This window comes from Panulirus ornatus, chromosome 19 (genome assembly GCF_036320965.1).
Source record: "Panulirus ornatus isolate Po-2019 chromosome 19, ASM3632096v1, whole genome shotgun sequence".
Taxonomy (NCBI): domain Eukaryota; kingdom Metazoa; phylum Arthropoda; class Malacostraca; order Decapoda; family Palinuridae; genus Panulirus; species Panulirus ornatus.
Window position 1 is genome coordinate 2,273,622 of NC_092242.1, and position 23,788 is coordinate 2,297,409.

General features: G+C 42.0%; 1 protein-coding gene across 2 annotated transcripts in view; it reads left to right on the forward strand.

The window, feature by feature from the left end:
* The first annotated feature begins 3,498 nt into the window (after nt 1–3,498).
* LOC139755312 (uncharacterized) overlaps nt 3,499–23,788 on the forward strand; it is a 90,179-nt gene continuing 69,889 nt past the window's right edge. The window contains exon 1 of one of the 2 annotated variants that reach the window (XM_071673438.1): nt 3,499–5,460. In XM_071673438.1, coding sequence (XP_071529539.1) covers nt 3,872–5,460 — 1,589 coding nt within the window. In that variant the 5' untranslated portion in view covers nt 3,499–3,871. The remainder of the gene's footprint in view (nt 5,461–23,788) is intronic. The other variant, XM_071673436.1, reaches the window with a different exon arrangement.

A 23,788-nucleotide genomic window follows, 5' to 3' on the forward strand; every position in this document is an offset into this window, starting at 1 on the left:
CATAGATACTTATACAGAATCTGAGAAAGATTAGGTTACTTTCAGTTTCTATTACGGATTAATTGTAATAAAAAACAATCGAAAATCATTAAAGATGAATAACAAAACTGAGGTATTCATGCTTTGAGAGACTCATAGCCATGCATGAGTCTCCGTCCTGAACCCTTAAAGTCATTATCATGTAACTTAAATCAACTTGGAACACACAGGTCTAGGTCGGTCAGATCTCTCTCCCTTGGGCACATCGCTCAGCTAAGCTGGACTCGGACCGACTTTTCCAGGAGCCGACGCGCCCTCTGTACATTTTCTTCCACTTCCTTGACCCACAGACGCTATCGTTAACCCCTTGAACATGACGTTACGACCGTGGGGCACGACAGCACGACCCCCGAGTATGGTCTGGCTTTTAACCTATCCATGAAGGCTTACATCCAAGATTGGTCATTTGATATATCCAAGGGTCGTACCGTCATGTTCGAGGGTCGTACCGTCATGTTCGAGGGTCGTACCGTCATGTTCGAGGGTCGTACCGTCATGTTCGAGGGTCGCACCGTCATGTTCGAGGGTCGTACTATCATGTTCGAGGGTCGCACCGTCATGTTCGAGGGTCGTACCGTCATGTTCGAGGGTCGTACTATCATGTTCGAGGGTCGTACCGTCATGTTCGAGGGTCGTACCGTCATGTTCGAGGGTCGTACCGTCATGTTCGAGGGTCGTACTATCATGTTCGAGGGTCGCACCGTCATGTTCGAGGGTCGTACCGTCATGTTCGAGGGTCGCACCGTCATGTTCGAGGGTCGTACCGTCATGTTCGAGGGTCGTACTATCATGTTCGAGGGTCGCACCGTCATGTTCGAGGGTCGTACTATCATGTTCGAGGGTCGTACCGTCATGTTCGAGGGTCGTACTATCATGTTCGAGGGTCGCACCGTCATGTTCGAGGGTCGTACCGTCATAGTGAACGGAGAAAATATGTCAGTTGCCGATTGTTTTGTTGCTAGCTGTTGAGAAATAAATTGACTTCGAGGAACGAAATTCAATTTAATGAAACAGTCTCATATGTCATCTGTTCCCCGGTCTAATCCTGTCTAGTTTACAGAGGATATATATATATATATATATATATATATATATATATATATATATATATATATATATATATATAGAGGCTTCGTCCCCAAAGTGTCATATATAGGTGTAAACCCATAAACCTGTACACTGTTGATAGTTTATAACCACGAGATGAATTTCAGCAGCTCAGGGAGACCACCTCATGTGGGATACTCTTATAGGAAAATTGGAGAGAGAGCCAGCAAGGTATTGCTAGCAACCATCAGGTGGTATTCCATGGCAAACGTTATCATATATCCACATACATGTTACAATTCATGTGAGCAAAACCCGATACGATTAGAGCATATGGCCTCATCTCATGACTCTCCAGCAGTGTTAGAATGTCTAATGTGTCTATTCTGAATATGGAAACAAATCTAATGGTCGTTAGCTGAGGTTATTTATGTACAGAAGCGACCTGGGTAGAGCAGAGTGGTAGGAAAGGCGTAGGAGTTCTCGTCAGATCCTAGAGGATGAGGTACACTTGGTGTACCTGCAGTGTTATACACTTCGTTCCTCTCTCTCTCTCTCTCTCTCTCTCTCTCTCTCTCTCTCTCTCTCTCTCTCTCTCTCTCTCTCTCAGCGCCCACCCCCAACCTTCCCTGACCGGGCTAATGGCCCACACAGTGGGAGATCCCACTTCCAGAGGGCGGGCCCGGCGGTGGTAGAGCGCGGGTTCCGCCATTAATTTAGTCAGCCAGTAGTTCCCCATGTGAGAGGGACACGAACCTTGACACTCAATCACTCCTTTCGATAGAGAGAGAGAGAGAGAGAGAGAGAGAGAGAGAGAGAGAGAGAGAGAGAGAGAGAGAGAGAGAGAGAGAGAGAGAGAGATCGTCAAAAGGAGAATGTACAGTGGGGCATATTTAGTTGTAAATGATACTCCCCATTCAGCTGGATCAGTTCAGGTGCCAAACTTGGTTCAGAAAAATGCGAGTTTCTTGCTTATGCACCACTAAGATGCAACCCAACTAGTGCTACAGACACAAGGCATTTGATGATCCACCACTTAAAAACATGGTAATCTACCTTGTAAGTAGTAAAGTGCTTGCTGATTTAGCATCCATAACCTACTTATTAATTTATCAGTCAACTACCAAGAAATCTACAAATTTAGTACCTACATATACCATGAGATTGGCAAATCGAATCATTCACATTTATATTCCATTCGTTGTTTTCACTCAGCAAGTCCGTCTGTTTATCTGTTTCTCCAATTGTTGATCTTTATACCTATCAGTACATCTAGTCATATATGTACATAACTACAGAGAACCCCATTCTGGGTCTCCTACAGTTATGAGACTGCACTTCACTCAGGAGTAAGGTAAGGTGGGATGATTTGGGTGATTTTGGATAATTTATCAGTCAAGTATATAACCCCAAGTTCCCTGAGAGGGGCTTTCCCAGCTTCAAGTCTGCCATACAGTCACTTGCAGAGATCAGGAAAAATTCCTTTGGAGAAGTTCGAAGAAATTGTACAGTTTTTTATCCCATGATGATACAACTACTGTGTGTGTGTGTATATATATATATATATATATATATATATATATATATATATATATATATATATATATATATCTTAGCCTTAAGGGAAGAAAGACTGCTGCCCAAGCATCTCCCGAGTGTCGTAGAAGGCGACTAAAAGTGGCTGAACGTGGAAGGATATCTGGAAATCCTTCCCTCTTGTATCACTTTACAAAAGGAAGGAAGGAGCTCGGCGAGGATGTTTTTACATTTAGGTTTATTCATCTGTTCCTCTCACACAACCTTGTTCAGTCGGATAATGGCGGACACTTACGAATGAAAGAATATGTGGGCTGATAAATATATATATTTACATATATATATATATATATATATATATATATATATATATATATATAAATAGAGAGAGAGAGAGAGAGAGAGAGAGAGAGAGAGAGAGAGAGAGAGAGAGAGAGAGAGAGAGCGTGCAATTCTTGATGGATGAAACTAAATCTGGAAATGACGCAACTTCCAGTTTTACACACCACTTCCAGGTTTTCCTCCGCATGACAATTACAAGGACATGAAAGGAAACTTTTTGGATCATTTGCTATTAAAAGGTATGAAAATCCTGTGTAGTTGCGGTGCATCTCGGCCATGCGAGAATTCTTCTTGGCTTGTGTCAAATGTCTTGCTGACCATGAGATGAAGCCGAGTCCATAGGTACAGAGTTCCTATCAAAGCCTCAACACTCTTCCCTTCACAATCATTGCTGTGATTTGTTTCCTCACCCACCCCTCCCCACGCACCCTTCCCCACGCACACACACACACTCACTCACACACACACTCACCAGCCTCGTGGTGTGAATGGTGGAGAGGACGCCGATCGAGAGAGCCGAGGCAGTTGTGGGTCAGTAGAGAGCCAGCCGTGGTGCAGGAAGGTTGTGTTCGCCGCGTCGAGGCTTCCTTACTCGTCCATCGCCAGCCAGTCACCCCCGCCGGAGAGCGCTTGCCTTCAGGTTTTTAACTTATAGCTTCACTACCAGCGGCAGGAGGGCTTGTACAGTGAGGCACCGACGCAAAGCTATGAAAATGCACTGTACTGATAGTTGTGAAGGATTTCGATGGGGTAGAGGTCTCCTTAGAAGAAAGAGGAAACTTTTACCGACGAACATTACTCCACGTAGTAAACATGTTCTACAATGAAGAGCAGGCCTAAGTCTGCTTCCTCTCCCTGACTGGTGATGCCCCCTCGCATAGGACAGGTTGGTATACCTGAGGCATAAATGATCCTCAGGGAGGCTGTTTTTTTCAGCAGTACTATGACTCCCTCACCTCCTCTTACGCCTCACTTCCTAGCGATGGTAAAGTCCCCCGGGCCCTTCCTCCTGTCCGTTGTGGTGACCTTCTGCAGCGTGGAGTGCGTCCTCCTCCACACAAATGCGACGGACGGAGATGCTACTCCAAGCATGCAACACGTGCCGGACCATCAAACTTCTGTGGTCACCACGAATTCGTCCGGGTCACAGAAGGACCAGGAGGGCATCCCCCACGATGTCCTCTCCTTCACCAGTACAGACAGCAAAATCTTCCGCTATCATGATCACGCTTCTCTCACAAACCCTCCACGTATTTCCTACTCTGATACATCGTCAGATGTGGACGATGAGACGAGGAAGCAGGAAATGCCTACTGAAGATATCTTTCCGCCCGAAACAAATAGCATGACCAGAAATCGTCTTGGCCCTCTAACTATCAATAAGAATACAGAAGTAAATTCAGGAAGTGATAAAAGTAGCTGGCAGTCAGGTGAAGTGACAAACGAACCGGCAGAGTACAAACCAGAGATAGTGAGGAACATCTCGAGGAAGAGTGCAGTATCCGATGAAGGTGTCAGGGACGTCCCTCACAGCAATGCCGTCACCAACGACCCTCTTGATCTGAACCCTCACAATGGCCAGAGGGTTGGTGGGACACTTCATCTTGACCATGATATAATCAGGACAAATGATGAAATACCAAGTGCCAAAACACTCGATGATAAGCGCATGAACGATCACCAAACGTCACTTCGTGTGGAACAAAAGACACCTGAAGATAAAGAGGCTTTGCTTGGAAATGCAAACACAGTTCCGTACGTGCATGACATTCCCCGCGTTTATATTCCAGTACATAAGAATGTTTTGCCTCACAGGGACGACACACTACAAGGGAACGATGTGACCCATGCAAACAGTCCAACATATGTGGATGTGCTACAGGTGGGTGATCCACCACACGTGGACGGAGGGATGAGTGTGGATGAAGTGTCTCGTGTGGAGGACCTTCCTCTCAATACATCCAATGATCACTTCATTCCCGACGGTGATACTCCCAGACGAGTCGAGAGTGACTTCGCCCACTACTACGACTATAGTGCTTACCAGACCTACAGTGCCCGCGATTACGACTTCTTCGACATCCAACCTAGCGACTTCTATGCCGAATATGGTCACTACTACGGCTACAGTCTTGGCGAGGGTCATGATGACCCTGAGTATGTTGTCCCGTGCTACCCGGAGAGATGCTTGTGGACGGTGTTTCAGGTCCTTTCTGACGACAATAATTCCACAGGTCACTGGGACCTCAATGACCTGACAGAAGCTGATGGTTCTAGTGAGGTTAAAGATGACTTGGGCAGTCAGTTTAGTGCCGAGGTCATCCAAAAGGCTACAAACCAAAGTCAGGAAAGTGTTGATGACCTTGACCTGACATCTAGTGAACGGGGTTATTCGAGAGGTCATGCTTGGTATGCAGTAGTGTGTAACGCGTCTGTGTCGCTGAGGAACCTGTCGACCATTGCCCAGGAAAGCTGTAACAGGAAGACCGTCAGGCTGTAAGTACCGTATCTTTAGACATTCCTGTGGCACTGTTAGGATCGTCTCTTAGAAGTTCCTGTAGAACCTGTTAGTACTGACTTTTACTGGTACTTGTAAGTACCGTCCTCCACTAGGTTCTGCAGACTTGTAAGTACTGTCTTTCACAGCTTGCTGCGAACCTGTAAATGTTGGCTCACAGGTCACTATACAACTAGACTAAGAGTTTCTTACATGTTCCTCTAGACCTGTAAGCACCGTCTCTTATAAATTCCTATAGACCTGTTGATACCGTTTTCACAGGTTATTGTAGACCCGTAATTACAGTCTTTTACAGATTCCTGTAGATCTGTAAATACTGTTTTACAGATTCCTGTGCATCTGTAAAAGCCGTCTCTTACAGACTCCTGCAGACCTGTAAATACCATCTATCACAGGTTCCTGTAGTCTTGTTATAAAGGCTTTCACAAATTCCGATGCACCTGAAAATAGTCTCCGACAGACTCCTAAGTACTGTATAAAGCTTCCTACATTTCCTTAACAAATAATAGCAGGAAAATAATATACTCCTGATAGACAGGAAGAAAGAAGAACTACCCCATTGATATCTTAAGTTTACAGAAATGTAACAAACATGCAACGCCTGCAGAACAAAACACCTGCAATACAATCCCGCCTCAACATTTTAGTGCTCACTTCTATGCTACTGACCCCAACGCATCGCAGCCACTTGACAGCTACCCACCAACCTTAGTGTAGAAATAAAAGGGTCACCTGAGCTACACACTTGAGCAACCTGCACTCAATGATCCCCCATCACCACCAAGCGCCACATCAGCATGCTGTATTGACCCAACAAACAATTGTTCTCCTTACCTTAATCATCGAAAACTACACTTCCCAGACAAACTCGAGTCACACTCGAGTCTGCACTTTGGACATCATCCATATCTCCAACATTATAACAGATTCAACATAAAACACCCTTCATGCCCAAGATACAACTACCACACTGAAAGCACTCAACACCTACTCCTCCGCTGCCCTGTACTAAACCAAGAAAAACACACATCGCTACACTTCATGACCTGTTGTCCTTGCCAGTGAACGTGGCTGATTCCCGAGCGCTGCAGAAGTCCTATAAAAGAGGTCCAGGGGTTGTAAAAAATCATGTTTCATGATGATGATGATAATGATAGTAATGATAACGTTCAATGATAGTGATAATGATAAACAATGGTTTATAAAAATGAAATTACCAGATATAAAATTCACTTAACACACTGTATATGATGTGCATCGCCAATGTACGAGGTAAGAGAAAGATAATGGTTGTCGAAATTAAAACTTTAGGTTGTTACGACCCAGGCAATGCACGCGTGGCAATTAATCATAAACAATTCTGATTGATTAAAGTTACATGACACAGAAGTGTTTTCTCATTTAACTTTCTCCCCTGCAAATCAAGTAATCCAATTTTTTCTCTTTAAATCCAATTTGGAAGGAATATGTATTTGAGGGAAAGTGGTTGTGTTCACTGATGTACGGACATGTCTATTTAAATGTGTATATATGATAAACTATTTTTTATTGTTAATTGTCAATGCATAGATATAGATGAGTGTGTCTGTGTTTGTCAGTGAAGCTATGTGTAATTACACATGTCTGTGTCTGCATACAAACATCCACGACTCAATTCCAAGTTATTCATATTCATGTTAATACTGGTATTTGTAAGTGCAAGTCTTCCTAACTACCTGTTACAAAACCTTTACATTTTTCTTCTGCCTTCGTCATTAAATTTTTCTTTTTAACCCTTCACAGTACTGCTTATCTATGATCTCAAAACATATAAACATGCACATAACATGTACACACAAACTATATATATATATATATATATATATATATATATATATATATATATATATATAAATATATATATATATATATATATATATATATATATATATATATATATATATATATATATATATATATATATATAAAGGTGAAATCGCACTCCAGTAAGAGTATATACAATTCTAATATGTAATTTTTCTATACATGTGGCACGACATGTTTCATGGAGACAGTTCCCCTCATCATCAGGTGTGGTCCAGTACTAAAAGTTATCTAAATCCCAAAATCACACTTGATTCCAGCCGCCCAACACCAGTCTTTATAGACCAAGCACTGGCAGCTTTGTCAAGCAGTAACCGTTGAAAGGGAGAGTGATTAAGGGGGGTTACGTGGCGGAGGTTGACCTGATCATTTATGTTTTCGTGTTTCGTAATTCTCTCCTAATGATTTGGTTAATGCTAGGATGGGCTTTAGAACTGGCTGGGGACAAATTGAAGTTCTTAGTATTAGCAATCAAGACAGATTCAATGACGCTGCGTGTGGCATAATCAGCTGATTATGCAACGGCAGGACTCAAGTGTCATGTTGGGATTTAAATAACTTTGCTAAGTACTGGGCCACACCTGATGATGTGGGGGATTGTCTCCACGAAACATGTCGTGCTTCATGTATAGAAAAATTACATGTTAGACATACTTGTATGAACTACTGAAGTGCGATTTCATACTTCATACTATCATCACTGACAAGGGTGACTCATAGGAATATATATATTATATATATATATATATATATATATATGTATATATATATATATATATATATATATATATATATATATATATATATATATATATATATATATATATATATATATATATATATATATATATATATATATATATGGAAGGTATTTAGAATATATGGTGTGGGAGGCAAGTTGTTAGAAGCAGTGAAAAGTTTTTATCGAGGATGTAAGGCATGTGTACGTGTAGGAAGAGAGGAAAGTGATTGGTTCTCAGTGAATGTAGGTTTGCGGCAGGGGTGTGTGATGTCTCCATGGTTGTTTAATTTGTTTATGGATGGGGTTGTTAGGGAGGTGAATGCAAGAGTTTTGGAAAGAGGGGCAAGTATTAAGTCTGTTGTGGATGAGAGAGCTTGGGAAGTGAGTCAGTTGTTGTTCGCTGATGATACAGCGCTGGTGGCTGATTCATGTGAGAAACTGCAGAAGCTGGTGACTGAGTTTGGTAAAGTGTGTGAAAGAAGAAAGTTAAGAGTAAATGTGAATAAGAGCAAGGTTATTAGGTACAGTAGGGTTGAGGGTCAAGTCAATTGGGAGGTAAGTTTGAATGGAGAAAAACTGGAGGAAGTAGTGTTTTAGATATCTGGGAGTGGATCTGGCAGCGGATGGAACCATGGAAGCGGAAGTGAATCATAGGGTGGGGAAGGGGGCGAAAATCCTGGGAGCCTTGAAGAATGTGTGGAAGTCGAGAACATTATCTCGGAAAGCAAAAATGGGTATGTTTGAAGGAATAGTGGTTCCAACAACGTTGTATGGTTGCGAGGCGTGGGCTATGGATAGAGTTTTGCGCAGGAGGGTGGATGTGCTGGAAATGAGATGTTTGAGGACAATGCGTGGTGTGAGGTGGTTTGATCGAGTAAGTAACGTAAGGGTTAGAGATATGTGTGGAAATAAAAAGAGCGTGGTTGAGAGAGCAGAAGAGGGTGTTTTGAAATGGTTTGGGCACATGGAGAGGATGAGTGAGGAAAGATTGACCAAAAGGATATATGTGTCGGAGGTGGAGGGAACGAGAAGTGGGAGACCAAATTGGAGGTGGAAAGATGGAGTGAAAAAGATTTTGTGTGATCGGGGCCTGAACATGCAGGAGGGTGAAAGGAGGGCAAGGAATAGAGTGAATTGGATCGATGTGGTAGCCCTGTGAAGCGTCTGGGGTAAACCAAGGAAAGTTGTGTGGGGCCTGGATGTGGAAAGGGAGCTGTGGTTTCGGTCATTATTGCATGACAGCTAGAGACTGAGTGTGAACGAATGGGGCCTTTGTTGTATTTTCCTAGTGCTACCTCGCACACATGAGGGGGCAGGGGGATGGTATTCCATGTGTGGCGAGGTGGCGATGGGAATGAATAAAGGCATACAGTGTGAATTGTGTGCATGGGTATATGTGTATGTGTCTGTATATATATGTGTACATTTAGATGTATAGGTATGTATATTTGCGTGTGTGGACGTGTATGTATATACATTGTGTACGGGGGTGGGTTGGGCCATTTCTTTCGTCTGTTTCCTTGCGCTACCTCGCGAACGCGGTACACAGCGACAAAGCAAAATAAAATGAATAATATATATATATATATATATATATATATATATATATATATATATATATATATATATATATATATATATATGTATGTATATCAAAAACAGTTTTAGATCATTCAAGCGTAAAGGAAGATGCGATTCATCGAGATGTTTCAAGTTTCAACTTTGAAAATTCATATAAAATGTTCACATATTTTTATACAAATATAATGGATGAAAAATGTTATATTGCAATACAATGAACTGTCACAAATATATGAGAGAGTATTGGAAATAACCTTTGCTTTGTTCAGAGACAAAACGGAAATTTGATATTCACGCATCGGTAACATATGATCCAAAATTCTTCCCCGTGAAAATCTAGATAAAATGTAATTTTAGTCATGCGTGAAGATCAATGTTAGGTAGAGGAATGATGGAACAGATGAACATTCCTTTTTGTTAAATGTAGAAAATGTCCGACTGCCTTAATCAAGGAATTAAACTCAGATTCAAATGCCACTGAACAGGTCAACCATATTTTCATCAAAGCATTCAAGGCTTATTTTTTTTCCTTGTGTAACGTTGCCACCAGCCAGTTGTTTGTTATATGATAAATGTATGTCTCATGAAAGACTCTCTCGCTCCCTACCTTACCCAGTTGTTTAGCAAAGCGGGACAGCATCCAGTCTAAAACTCCTCCCTTCTGCTAACTTGATGACGTACAGGTAAAAGCAAAACCCAGGAACACTTGTACGTGTCCGCCAGCTCCGCCACACACAGTCGCTCAAATGGATCAATACCAATATAGTTCGCAGAACGTCTGTCCGCCTTGCTTGTGTACATGCGGACGAGTCAAATTTATTCAAAAATGTTTGCGATTCCGGATGTGTCCGCTGGGTTGGTGTGCGTACACGAGACTAATTTCCTTATAGGTATGGCAGGCCCACCTTATATTTATTTCCAGTGAATTATGAGATCAACATAACATTCATTATGACAAATGACAGGAAGACGCTGCTAGAAATAGATATATGACGATTCAAACAGGCCGGCTAATAGGGTGCCAGATGAATGGGCCTTGCTCAAAATCCTTCGTTCATGGTATCATGTTTCACAAGAAAAGTGGCGATATACATTTCTTTGACAACATGAGACGTCTTAACTGATGAATTAGAGAAGGTCAGTATGATAAATGATCATGAAACTGTTCGTGTGTGTGTGTGTGTGTTCGTGTGTGTGTGTGTGTGTCGTGTGTGTGTGTGTGTGTGCGTATCATATCATTCTTCGTAGTGCTATCATGTGTTGATTACATTACAGGAGAAATGGTAAAACTCTCACTATGATCACAGACATTGTTCCTTAATCACATAACAGAAGCCAGGGGGAAAAAAACTTACTAAGGTCAACCCCCGAGTCGTGTGCCGTCAACCCTGTGATGCGAGCTACACAACCACACACCTGCCTCACTTCCCTCCTCACTAGACACACTGCAACCTGACGGTGGACCAGTTGTCAGGCCTCTGACCCTCTGTACCACAACACACCTCACTACGGCTACATCAGTTGCCACGTCGTCACTGTTACATTCTAATGTACTATAATGAAATTACAAAATTTACTTATCATTGCAGAATATAATGCTAACGAACTACAGAAAATACATGAGGTTGACATAAACTATTACAACAATGTTTTCGTACATATTTAGTTAGTATACAGGATTATGAACGAGCAAAGTACGATTTTAAGAAATCATTTATCAGCAGAACCATAACCACATAATACAACATATATGGGAACACTTGCATGTGTGTAGGACATCACTATTTACGTACTAGTATGTGAATTTTTTTTTCATGTGATACGAACCATCTCAATATTTTGCCACGTACACATTACTGGGAATCATCACACTATGTACTTCGAAGCCAGTTGTCTGGGTTGACCATTAGTTCTCATCTTGTACTGCTATGTCTATATTCATGGATATCCCTCGCTTTCTTCCTCTCATTCATACGTAGGTTGTCTGCATGCGGCGTCGCATCTATTAAACAACAGTTCTTTTGTATCGGTTTATTCAAACATCATTCGACAAGTTATCGTCAAATATCTTCGAAAAAGGATCTGCCGCCATCCCTCGGATCACTTCAGACTGTCACAATTTCCTGTGTTTGTGTAAGCACTGTGCCTCCTCCTGCAGACCCTCGGCTACCTACGTCTTACTTTCTTCCTCAAGAAAACAGTTGTCTTCACCCCGCCAACCTCCTCGTTTCCCATTATATTCTGTACATTTTTCATTCCCAGTACATTAAAGCATCCTCATCCAACTTCCTCTGCATCTTCTTTCTGGTGATTATCATTATTCCCCTTTCCTTCGTTATCTCTCCATTCCTTATAGTGCCATTTTATTTTTTCACGTCTACCATTACATCTTGACATCTTTCCTAGTCGCAAGTGCCTGCTCGTCTTTCATTTTCTTCTGTACATTCTCCTACGTAATAGATTATGGTTTTCACGTTTTCTTGTGTACATTCTCACGTCTAAGTCTTTGTGTATTCATTATCCTCATATTCCTTCGTGATCCATCACTGTCGCGACGAATATAGAGCTTCATCCAACCATATCCTTGCGAAAGCCATGTTCCTCTCTTGCCCGTCACTGAGTTTCAAGTAATTAATTACCTTAATGATTCGTGTTCCTTAAAAAATCCTGCACCACATATTTTCTCCTCGCTTCCCATTTACAGACGGTCTGCAGACCTTTCTCCGTCAATTTCTGTCGCACTTGACAGGTAATATGATTTCCGTCTCTTACGACACGCCGGCCTTGATAAAGCCCATCATTTTTCTCCTCTTGGATTCTGACGTTGTTGTTCGAGAGGCTTTTATTTCATTACGCTTCTCGTACGGCCATTTGTTTCCCATCACTTTACCACATTCGTCTTACGGAAATATTCATCAGCGTTTGCAAGTGAGATGCCTTCATTTTGCTCCTCTTTATCGTTCTCTCTTTAGCTGTGTTCCTCGTAACACAGGAGTTTCCTGGATTTTGTCATTACTGTCCTGCGTTCTGCCACCCCCGCCACGTCTGCTGCTCAGGTGCTGTAAACGCTTCCGTTTTCTTCTCCAATTTTCTCTAGTTCAGTGTTCCATTCCTTTTCCTCGTTCGCCTTATATTATGTTCTTTACTTTTTAGTTTCAATCCCAACTCAAACATTTGGGGACCTGGATATGTACATCCACAAATTTTTTTCCGCAGATCTCTCTCTCTCTCTCTCTCTCTCTCTCTCTCTCTCTCTCTCTCTCTCTCTCTCTCTCTCTCTCTCTCTCTCTCTCTCTCTCTCTCTCTCTCTCTCTCTCTCTCTCTCTCTCTCTCTCTCTCCCTCTCTCTTTCTCTCTCTCTATTCTGTCTAGCCCAGTTGTAAAGCGAAATGGATATGTTTATGCTCCCATCAGGGGATGAAAGGTGCTGTGATTGCATCAGTCATATAACTCATTGCCAACACAAACACCTTCTCCTCTGGGAGAGAGAGAGAGAGAGAGAGAGAGAGAGAGAGAGAGAGAGAGAGAGAGAGAGAGAGAGAGAGAGAGAGAGAGAGAGCATCCCACCAAACCATTCACCTGGGGGAGAGTGTATCAGGGTATTTGGCTAATGGGATATAATGTGAAGGATGCCCAGGGGGACGATGCATTAGATGGACTTCCCCCTTGACTACCACACTGTGTGTAATACAGTGATGGAGGGAGGGACCTGCACCCGACATCTTCCCCTCAACCCTCTTACCTCTGACGGCTGTGTTTGACACACTCACTGTACAAGATATCTTAGTGACTTGCTGCAAACAAGTAGTGTGATTGATCAATTTCTATCTTTTCGTGAGGAATCGCCTTTATCAGTTAGATGGTTGTTATCCTTCAGTACGATTTCCTTATTTCTGGTTTCTTTCTCGATAATGTACTCTGTTAAACATGATACCAGTTACACTCTGTGTCAGATTTCTAAACAAATAAGGGAGCGAAAGACCATACCACGATCTTTTCCCTTAAATGACCGAACCGTTAATGAAATTAAACGATGATAATGACCATGATTACCTGCCAAATTACTTCAAAAGACATAAATATCATACATACCAGTCACATGTAAGTTTCAATAATAGGAGCACTATTTTGGGTGTTGGATTTTGTTGTTGTACTTGGCCATCCGTGAAACATTCACCTGAAGGTTACGCTTCAAACTTTATATGTGTTTCTGATTTCAGCAGGTAAAACACTGAGCAGCCTCCTCATCTTTCTCGCAGGGCGTTCATGTCAATCCGTTCGGTATTTATTTAGCTCATGACCAGGAATAATTGCAGATTTACCCACTCTCTCGCTTCTCAGATGTAAGGCTCATGGTCCCAATACCTTTGGTTTTTGTCCCTCAGTCACCATATATCTTTATCTTTTTCTTTCAAGACTGAACAAGTACAACGCCTCTTACCATTCATTGTAGTTCAGTTGTTCCACCCCTTCAGAAGTGTTCCCTTCCTTCAATCTTACCTATGATATGTTTCTGAGTTACTTGTAGATTCAAGAGAGAGAGAGAGAGAGAGAGAGAGAGAGAGAGAGAGAGAGAGACAGAGAGAGAGGGAGGGAGGGAGGGGGTGAGGGGGGGATGTGGAGGACAAGACGCAGATGTAAGCCCAGTAATTGGACTACTGACAGCACATGTAAACACGTTACGGACAGACCTTGTAAAAAAGATGCAGAAGTTATCTTAGGATTTGTGAGTCAGCGCGCCCCATCTTCGGCAGAGGAAATTCGTATACAGAATGCTTACTGTAGCCCTTGTTGGCTGGATGAATTGCGAATGCCATGACAATAGGGCTCATATTTTGACGTTTTCCAAAACTTCTTCCCGACCCTCCGACTGGGACCCGGGGAAGACTAACATGTATGAAAGATTTCTGAAATTGTTTCTATAGAATTGAATACACGATAAGAACATCAGATATATTCTTCGCTTTGTTGTTTCATTAGCAATCAGCGTGTAAAGTATCACCGTTAAAGGTGTGTGGCCCAACATGAATCAGGAAAATTCAAGCATGTAAAACTTGCTATTATTGTGCGTAAAAAGAAAAATACCACAAATCTAAGTCGGTAAATCCTCAACCTCAGTTGCAGAACCTTACAGCCGTGGAGCATTATGACCTTAAAGCATGAGGATACGGGTCTTAGGTATGACGCCCTTAAGACTCATACTGAAGAATAGGTTCTCATTCCTAAAGATCACAACTTCGTGCTCAAGGATCGCGCCATCATCGTACAGTATTTTGAGGCTCTCGCCTTAAAACGTTATGGAAAGGAGGTATTGTGGGTTTGTGATGCAACAACACCTGGAGTAAAGGAACACTTGCACGAGTATTCCAGTCTAACATACTGGATAAACATGATGAATAGATTACCTGACTGGACGAGATGTAACGCTCAGAGGACACACACAGGTCCAGTGGTCCAGTGTTCACTCGTGTCGCCTTCGACGATCAACTAGACAGAGTTTACAACTGATGACGTCTTGTTGTTTACTTGTAAGTCTGTTCATAACCCATACCTCATACTTCACTTGATGTGTTCGTGGTGCATTTGGTTTCAACTATGTCTGTCACCTCAGGAATCCTTGGATTATGATTTAAGCTCTTCCTTGAGTAGTGAACCCGTTTACGAGGAGCTGCATTCTCACAATGATCATCCTCGATCGTGCAAGATATTAAGAATTCAAGAAGACATCACTTGGAAGGTACTCCTGACCTAGCTCAGGTCCCAGGAGGGAAGGGACCCATCAGTGAAACAGAAAGTTACGATCATATCACGTGTCTTGATGAGTAATAAGAAAATATATTTACCAACTCTACCTGAGCATGATACCTTAGGTATATTACGAGCCATCTATCAGCAAGAGATGCCGCGTTAAGCATCGATACGCAAGAATCTCTTGGCTCTGGTTTGAGTCAAGATCCGTAGTGTTGGGTTATAAGGTTGACCACACCTGTTCTTCCATCTTCCTGAGTCTTGTTGGCAATTGAGTACCTGACGTAAACAAGGAAAGGCAACCTTCCCGTGAGCCATCTCTGTTACGTACACCAGAACCCGTGATTGGTTTCCTGTTATAAGAATTACAACAGAAATAATTCACACACTTGAGTCACCTCCACACATGCTTGGTTCTGGAGGGTCAAACTATCTCCCCAGAGCGTCGCTCAGAGCAAGTTGTCGGAACAGAACTTACCAGCAGGATTGGTGTCAAATTACCTCCACTCCTGACTAACAGACCGTGGCAAGACGGGTCAGGTTGTGGGAAGTCGTTGCAGGTCATGTTAGGTCGCTTCAGCAGGCTGTTGCTGGTCGTAGCAAGTTGTGTCAGGTCGCTACAGATTGTGGGCAACAGGATGAACGAACAGCCCAGGGAAGGTCTAGTGTTGCCTCTGACACTTGAACGACGACACAATTTACTTTTCCACACTCACAGAAACCTGATTTATTGTGTATGTGTGTGTGTGTGTGTGTGTGTGTGTGTGTGTGTGTGTGTGTGTGTGTGTGTGTGTGTGTGTGTGTGTGTGTGTGTGTGTGCTATTTCTGGTTTTTTAGCTGTGTATACATCACATTGACCAGCCCATAACGGCGTGATCTAAAGAATAAATTGCAACTGAGCCTTGTAGGTAAAACTTTAGGGAAAGGCGTCTGAAGAATATCTTAAAACATGAGTTAGATGTTAGTAACGTATCTTATATAATCTAGAATAAGATCCCGCTACTTACAACACTACAGGTAATAGATATGAGACAAGGAGTAACAATATATTAGATGTGTCCCCTTGAGTATTCTAGGTGAGACCTATTATCTAGAATACTATGAGGTATTGCAAGATTTCCGTCAGCGATATACGAGACACAGGGAGTGGTCGGTACGCATGCGTCACAGGGAAGAAGTTCCAATCTAATCCCCACGACGAGGTAGCTAGAGGAGGAAAATGGATACTCTATTGCAGGCTCGTCCGTCATACACCTCCGCTGAGGTAAACGTCTTACAACCTGTCCTCAGGTACCGGGCCCAGCCTCTAGTATCACATCTGCTATTTCTTTGAAGTTTGCTTCCATCGAAGATTACTCGTTGTCAGGGTTGGGCTTCTGGCGCCTCAGTAAATCCCATATTTGCTTTAATCGCGTTTGTGTATCGATAGGAATTTCCATCACAGCCAGGATATGACTACACACATCCTGTTATCTCATAAACACCTTGGGGAAACAAGGGCTCGTAACCTGGCTTTCAATAGACGCGATGACCTTGTTCGAACCCTCTTGGTGACCTGAGATGACCTGCAAACAAGAGAATTACCTATCAAGAGAAGATCTAGTGTCATGTGATGACCCCCTTTGCTATGGTAATGTAGCAATGGTTACAGAAGCCCCTTTACCACCGTCGTCTCTGGAGGGTGATGCAAACCCATGTCGTGGATATTGTCAAGGGAGATTAGATTTCGCTATTGTCAGCGACTGGTGTATTGTGCACCCCATCCTCACCCTGCGGGGCTCGACGTGTCACCCTTCGTCAGGAAGTAAAAGATGGTGTACTATGGAGGAAGCCAGATGGTGGAGGGCTGAAGGGTAGGTGATATATCAAGGACAGGAGGGTAAGGTGGGTGACCCCATAAGGTGGAGGACAGGGATATTTAATATGACAACCTGATCCTTAACAGTTAGGTAACAGGCTACGCTATTATGCCCTAGGGTCGTACCTTCGTGCCCAAGTGCGGTAGCGTTGTGCCAAAGAAGTTTTCCGCTCGTGTTCAAGGGTTTGAGCGACCTTCAGGACTATGTATTCTTCTAACTTTTCCTCCTTTCATTATCTACAACCTGCAGCAGCAGCAGCAGCAGCTCACATCGCTACTTACATGCCTGGGAATAAATCCAAGATTTCCACACGACTCGTTGTCATAACCCAGATGCTAACTGCTGATAGCTATAGTCTCGAGATGGAGGTCTCTGACAATGAACAATTTTCACATCTTAGATTTGTCGATTTATTTACTTCGTGGACCTTGGCTTCTGTGGGCGTCATGGAGTAACAACTGGGGAAACAAAAATGGGTAAAGATGTTACCTCTAGGGGAGTCAAGTTTACTGACGCCGCTGCATTCCTACCCTAAGATAAGCCATCACGATCCATTATCATATCGTCTTTCTTGCACTTAAGAGTAATCAAGAACCTTCTTATGTATGATAAGTGGAAGCGCGTTTCCATTATCTTCCGTCTCTTTACCTGCAAGTCTGGCACATGACTCAAGTAATCCATATAAAGTGTATCACACAAGTTATGTGATGGCATATATGTCTTATGTGGTGGCAGATATGTCTTCACCAGACGTATACTGCAGGAGGTTAACCAACAATAGCACTTAAAGGACTCATTCCTAAGATTGGTGGCTTATATATCTTATGTTGAGTCACACACACACACACACACACATATATATATATACATATATATATATATATATATATATATATATATATATATATATATATATATATATATATATATATATATATATATATATATATATATATATATATATATATATATATATATATATATATATATATATATATATATATATATATATATATATATATATGTGTGTGTGTGTACTCCTAACTTGAGCCAGGTACCCATTTCCTCAACCAACCCTTAGGGATGGATGAACAGCTGACTTGACAGTGAACCGACTGCTGCAACCAGGCATTCGAACCTGTTCTCTCTGCCCTGGGCGGCCCGTAGATGCATCACAGTCAGGAACGCCAACCGGTACACCACATAGGTCAGATGGATTTTTCGGTCATATATCAAAACGACTTTCACGTAAACATCTACCTCTTGCTGAAGATCAATTACGTCATGAAAGGAAGAAGAATAAGAGAAGTAAATGAAAAAGTGTCCTCAAAACTGACCTGGACACTTGAAAAACAAATCAGATCCACAACGTATCCTGTAAGCCCCCGGGCCATAACAAGACGAGCACGAGATTAGATTTTACGCTGAAATGAAGAAACCAAATTGGGGAGAGAGAGTCTATGGAAGGTCAGCTTCCGTTCGGGATATTAAACCACTGATGTCTAGGTTCGTGATCTGTTTCTTATGATGTGCCTCAGAAAGAGCAGTCCTCTCTCTCTCTCTCTCTCTCTCTCTCTCTCTCTCTCTCTCTCTCTCTCTCTCTCTCTCTCTCTCTCTCTCTCTCTCTCTCTCTCTCTCTCAGAGCACTCCATGACCTGTGGACGTGACAGGTGGACGTGCCCTGTTTCCTAAGTGATGCGGGAGTCTCATAACGATAGAAGGGCCTCCTGAGGCAGGAAGGAAGTATGAGTGTGTCTATACCTGTGTGTTTTTGTGTCTACTTGGTGAAGACCCCAGGTTCAGCCGTCTGTGAACGGCGATAAAAGCCTCCCAGAGCTGGAGGAAACCCCGAGACGAAGAGGATATTGGCGAATCGATTCAGGAGGTAGAACATATTGCTCAGAGGCCGTCTGGTGTATGAAGGGGCAATAGAGCGGTGATGTGGCGTGCTACAGGATGGGAAAAAGGTCTTCTAATGTGTAGATGGTAAGGGAAAAGTCAAGTATCGTGCAAAAGGGTGATAAAAAGATGTATTTCTACAGAGAAGAATGATGAAAAGGTCATCTATCGTACACCGGAGTGGGAAAAAGGTGAAGGGGCGCGTGAAACGGTAAGGAAAAGGTCAAGCGTCGATGAGCAGAGTGGCATGAAGGTCATACGATGAGGAACAGTGGAGTGCGACATAGGTCAAATAACGTGTAGGAGGGAACTACAACAGTTGTACGTGATGAAACGAAGGAGAAATGATCTCACGGGATCAGACAGATCCCCTTGTAGTATTCCTTTAGATTGATTTCTGTAAGTTAATCACATCAAAGTTTTTGGTGCTGAAATTCATGTCTTGGTAATTCCTTAACGTTTCTCCTTCTGTCGCTAGTTCTCTTGATTCTAAACACAGATTCTGATTACAACTTAAATCGGGTTTTATGCTGTATTTTTCATCTGCTTTGAGTCTCATTTTCTATGCTGCAGCAGGTTCTCATTTTCTTCTCTTGATATAAAGATATGGGGAAGCTTCTGGCTTAAAACTAGTCTTTTTGCTATTGCTGGGAAGGCCAAAAGAGAGTATGTTGATGAGGTGCAAGTATAATAGCTCGAGAAGTGAGTATGTTTGTGAGACAAGATCATGAGAGATGGGAGCATGCTGGTGAGAGGTATGTTTACACTGGCATGAGGTATGATTATGTGGGTGAGAAGTGTACGATGTGTTCATAACGTATGAAAGTAATGGTGAAATCACCAATGATGTTAGTAAGATCTCAGAATATGTTAGGCGGTATGATAGTGTACGAGAGCTATGTCGTGTGTGTGTGTGTGTGTGTGTGTGTGTGTGTGTGTGTGTGTGTGTGTGTGTTGGTGAGAAATACATGCATAACAGAAACACAAGAGAAATGTATTATGCAAGAAATGTGGCAGAAATATAAACAGGAGTAATAATGATATTTCCTGAAACCCTCTGCCATCTGTTGCTGGTATGTCTTGGTTGAGGTGGGAAAAGGTGAGCAGATGTATGATGCGAAAATGATAATCAATACGAACATGAGCTTCAAGGTTTATTTGTACTTCATATATATTTTCTTTTTTCATACTATTCGTCATCTCCCGCGTTAGCGAAGTAGGGTTAAGAACAGAGGACTGAGTCTTTAAGGGAATATCCTCACTTGGCCCCCTTCTCTGTTCCTTCTTCTGGAAAATCAAAAACGAGAGGGGAGGATTTCCAGCCCCCCGCTCCCTTCCCTTTTGGTCCCCTTCTCCGACACGCAGGGAATACGTGGGAAGTATTTTTTCTCCCCTATCCCCAAGAATATCTTCATATATATATTCATGCATATTCGCAGTTTCTCGTATTAATGTTGTCTAAGTCTTTTTCAGGTCTGAGAAGCTCACAATACTTGAAGTTTCCAAATCATCACAGAAAAATTTATCTTGACACGCGTGGACTCCAGAGCGGCTCATGTTCTCGTTACTTTCTCATGACCCAACATTTCACAGAATGATATCGTGTCTTTACTGCTGTCTATAACTCTTTATAAAGAAATCACTATGACCAGCTGATAGATTTACAAAGACTCATGTGATTGATACATGGAACGATAGATGGACATTATGAGATTGATCCTGACAACACCCAACACTCAGCCCCTCAGTAGACAACTGGAGACGCCTTTATCTCTCTTCTCGAAGGTCTTTCACCTGTGTAACTCAGGTGCTTAGTGAATGCAGGGAAAAGACTTGATTGTGTAAACCAACAGAACAGTTAGAACGCTTGGCCTCCACGCATGCAAACACAGAAGGAAAGAGCAGGAAATTCCTGGCCTCACATATGCCTTGCTAACTATCCTGATCATGGTATTTATGGGCGAGCTATCTTTATTCATAGGTTATCATGGCTATGTGTAGAGGGGACACCAAGCATAGAGGGGGGGGGGATGGTGGTACGGAGCTCATTCTTGAGCAAGAATTTTACGCCTCCTCATCCCTCTAGTGACGTCACCCAACCTCCCAGCAAGGCGAGCTACTACGTTATTTATGCAAATTGTTCAAATCATTTTTTCAAGGGATCCACTTGCAGGTTATTCTACGGTGGCAGAGCTTATCCTGTTAGGTCTCTGCAGGAGGAGAGAGTGATTGTTTGTCCCTAATCAAAATTCATGTCAGTATTAGCGTCAGTTGTCTTGATGTCTGGGAAGGACTGAGCCATCTTTGAGCCGCCATGTCTTACATACTATGACGGTCTGTCACATTTCTACCTTACAATTACATTTGGTTTGATAAACATTTATCTACCCAAAGACTTATATGTATATATATTACTATGTAGGTTGTAGGTTTTCCCCTTACTTCTACCCCAGGCAGGTTCTACACCTCAGTAAGTCCCTGTGATGTCGTGTCGTGAGTCACAGAGCTCAGCTAACAGGACCTGTCAGCCACAGTCTGGCTCACAGCTCCCGCCCTAACACTAAGCTAGGATGCCTCAACCACTACCGGAGTGAGGCGCCCAATGGGGCTTTCGTCCTCGCTGGGAGTATATACACTGTTCACCACTATACATGTTATTCTTCAACATACGTTTCCCTTCATTATAAACACTGATCTTCATGTCTTTCGCTCTCCACTGTACACATCATTCTTCACCATATACATTGTTCTGTTATTCTTGCTGTTGGAGGAGCAACAAGACCTAGATACAGACGACCTGCTGTTTTGGAGGGGATACTTTATCGTAAGGTTCACTGCAACAAAAAGAGGAATGGAAACGTAAGGATGAGAGAAAGAGAGTAGCAAGGATGAGAGGAAGAGAGGAGTAAGGATGAGAGAAAAAGAGGAGTATGGATGAGAGAACAAGATATCAAGGAGAGAGAGAGAGAGAGAGAGAGAGAGAGAGAGAGAGAGAGAGAGAGAGAGAGAGAGAGAGCGAGAAAGGATGACTGAAAGGGCCAAGAAGATAAGCGACAGAGAAATGAAGATAACTAACGCAAAGGCTATTTGTGTTTTAAAAAACTTATTTTGAATGCTGAACTAAATTACTTTTTCACTTCTTTTTCGTTTTTGTTTTATCCATTATATTCATTTATCTATCAATCTATCTATCTATCTATCTATCTATCTATATATCTATCTATCTATCTATCTATATATATATATATATATATATATATATATATATATATATATATATATATATATATATATATATATATATATATATACATATATATTCTGTGTGTGTGTGTGTGTGTGTGTGTGTGTGTGTGTTTGTGCGTACCAGTAGGTCCGACCACCCGACAGCTTCTCATTAAGGTACGTTCGCTGGAGTGACCTAATCAAACAGGCTGAATAAACACGTTGGATAAATCTGACGACTGGACGAGATAGAACATGGGACGGACAAGCACAGCGTTGCCTGTGACCGTGTTTACCCTTCCACTCGACAGCCAACAGAATGTAGTGCACGCAGGAAGACGCTGTGATGGACGCCCCAGCTCAGGCAATAATGGATGACGGCAATAAACATGGGAAGCAGACATCAATGGTAACAATGAAATCCTCGTGACTACGAGAACCTCGCCTGACGTGCGAAAACCCTGGCGATCGTCAAAATCATTTCTGCCATCTAGAGCAAAATCATAATTGTAACTAATATTGCTCTTAGTCTTTAATAGATATCTATATTGCAATTCCTGTTCATGTTTTATTACAAAAGCTATATCGTCTATGATGGTGTGCATTGATGATAATATCTTACAAGTAATTACTGACCTTTCGTTGTACATTTTCTAATTCATTAATGTGTTTGAGAATTATTTTACATGTACATGATATATAATGATAATGGAAACAGCCATCATCATACGCCTGGCAATGGAATGCGCACGCGTAAATCATTCGATTAGATGAGTCAGTTCCACATTGATCATACATTCAACATGTGATGTCATTCAACATTCGACGGCCTATCTCGTTCCCATTCATCAACAAAAAAACAGAAATGTTGCATGTGAAGTACTGTAAAGTTCTACTTCGACTCTCAAATTATTGCATATTCCTTTCGGCAACATAACGTAATTTCCCAGTTAATGAACAATTTTATAACATGCAAATTTGGAAAAAATATGACTAATTACTTTGAATATCAAAAAATATTTTGGTGGAAGCCTCAATATATATGTGTATGTATATAGTGAATACGTGTGAAAAATTTTTGCCTATATGTATAGAAACATAAAGGACGTGTCAATACGTATAGGTGTATCCGTGTTTGTGGTCAGGAAAAAACTGCATATACATATATATATATATATATATATATATATATATATATATATATATATATATATATATATATATATATTATCCCTGGGGACAGGGGAGAAAGAACACGTCCTACGTATTCCCTGCGTGTCGTAGAAGGCGACAAAAAGGGAGGGAGCGGGGGGGCTGGAAATCCTACCCTCTCGTTTCTTTTTTTTAATAATTTTCCAAAAGAAGGACCAGAGAAGGGGGCCAGGTGAGG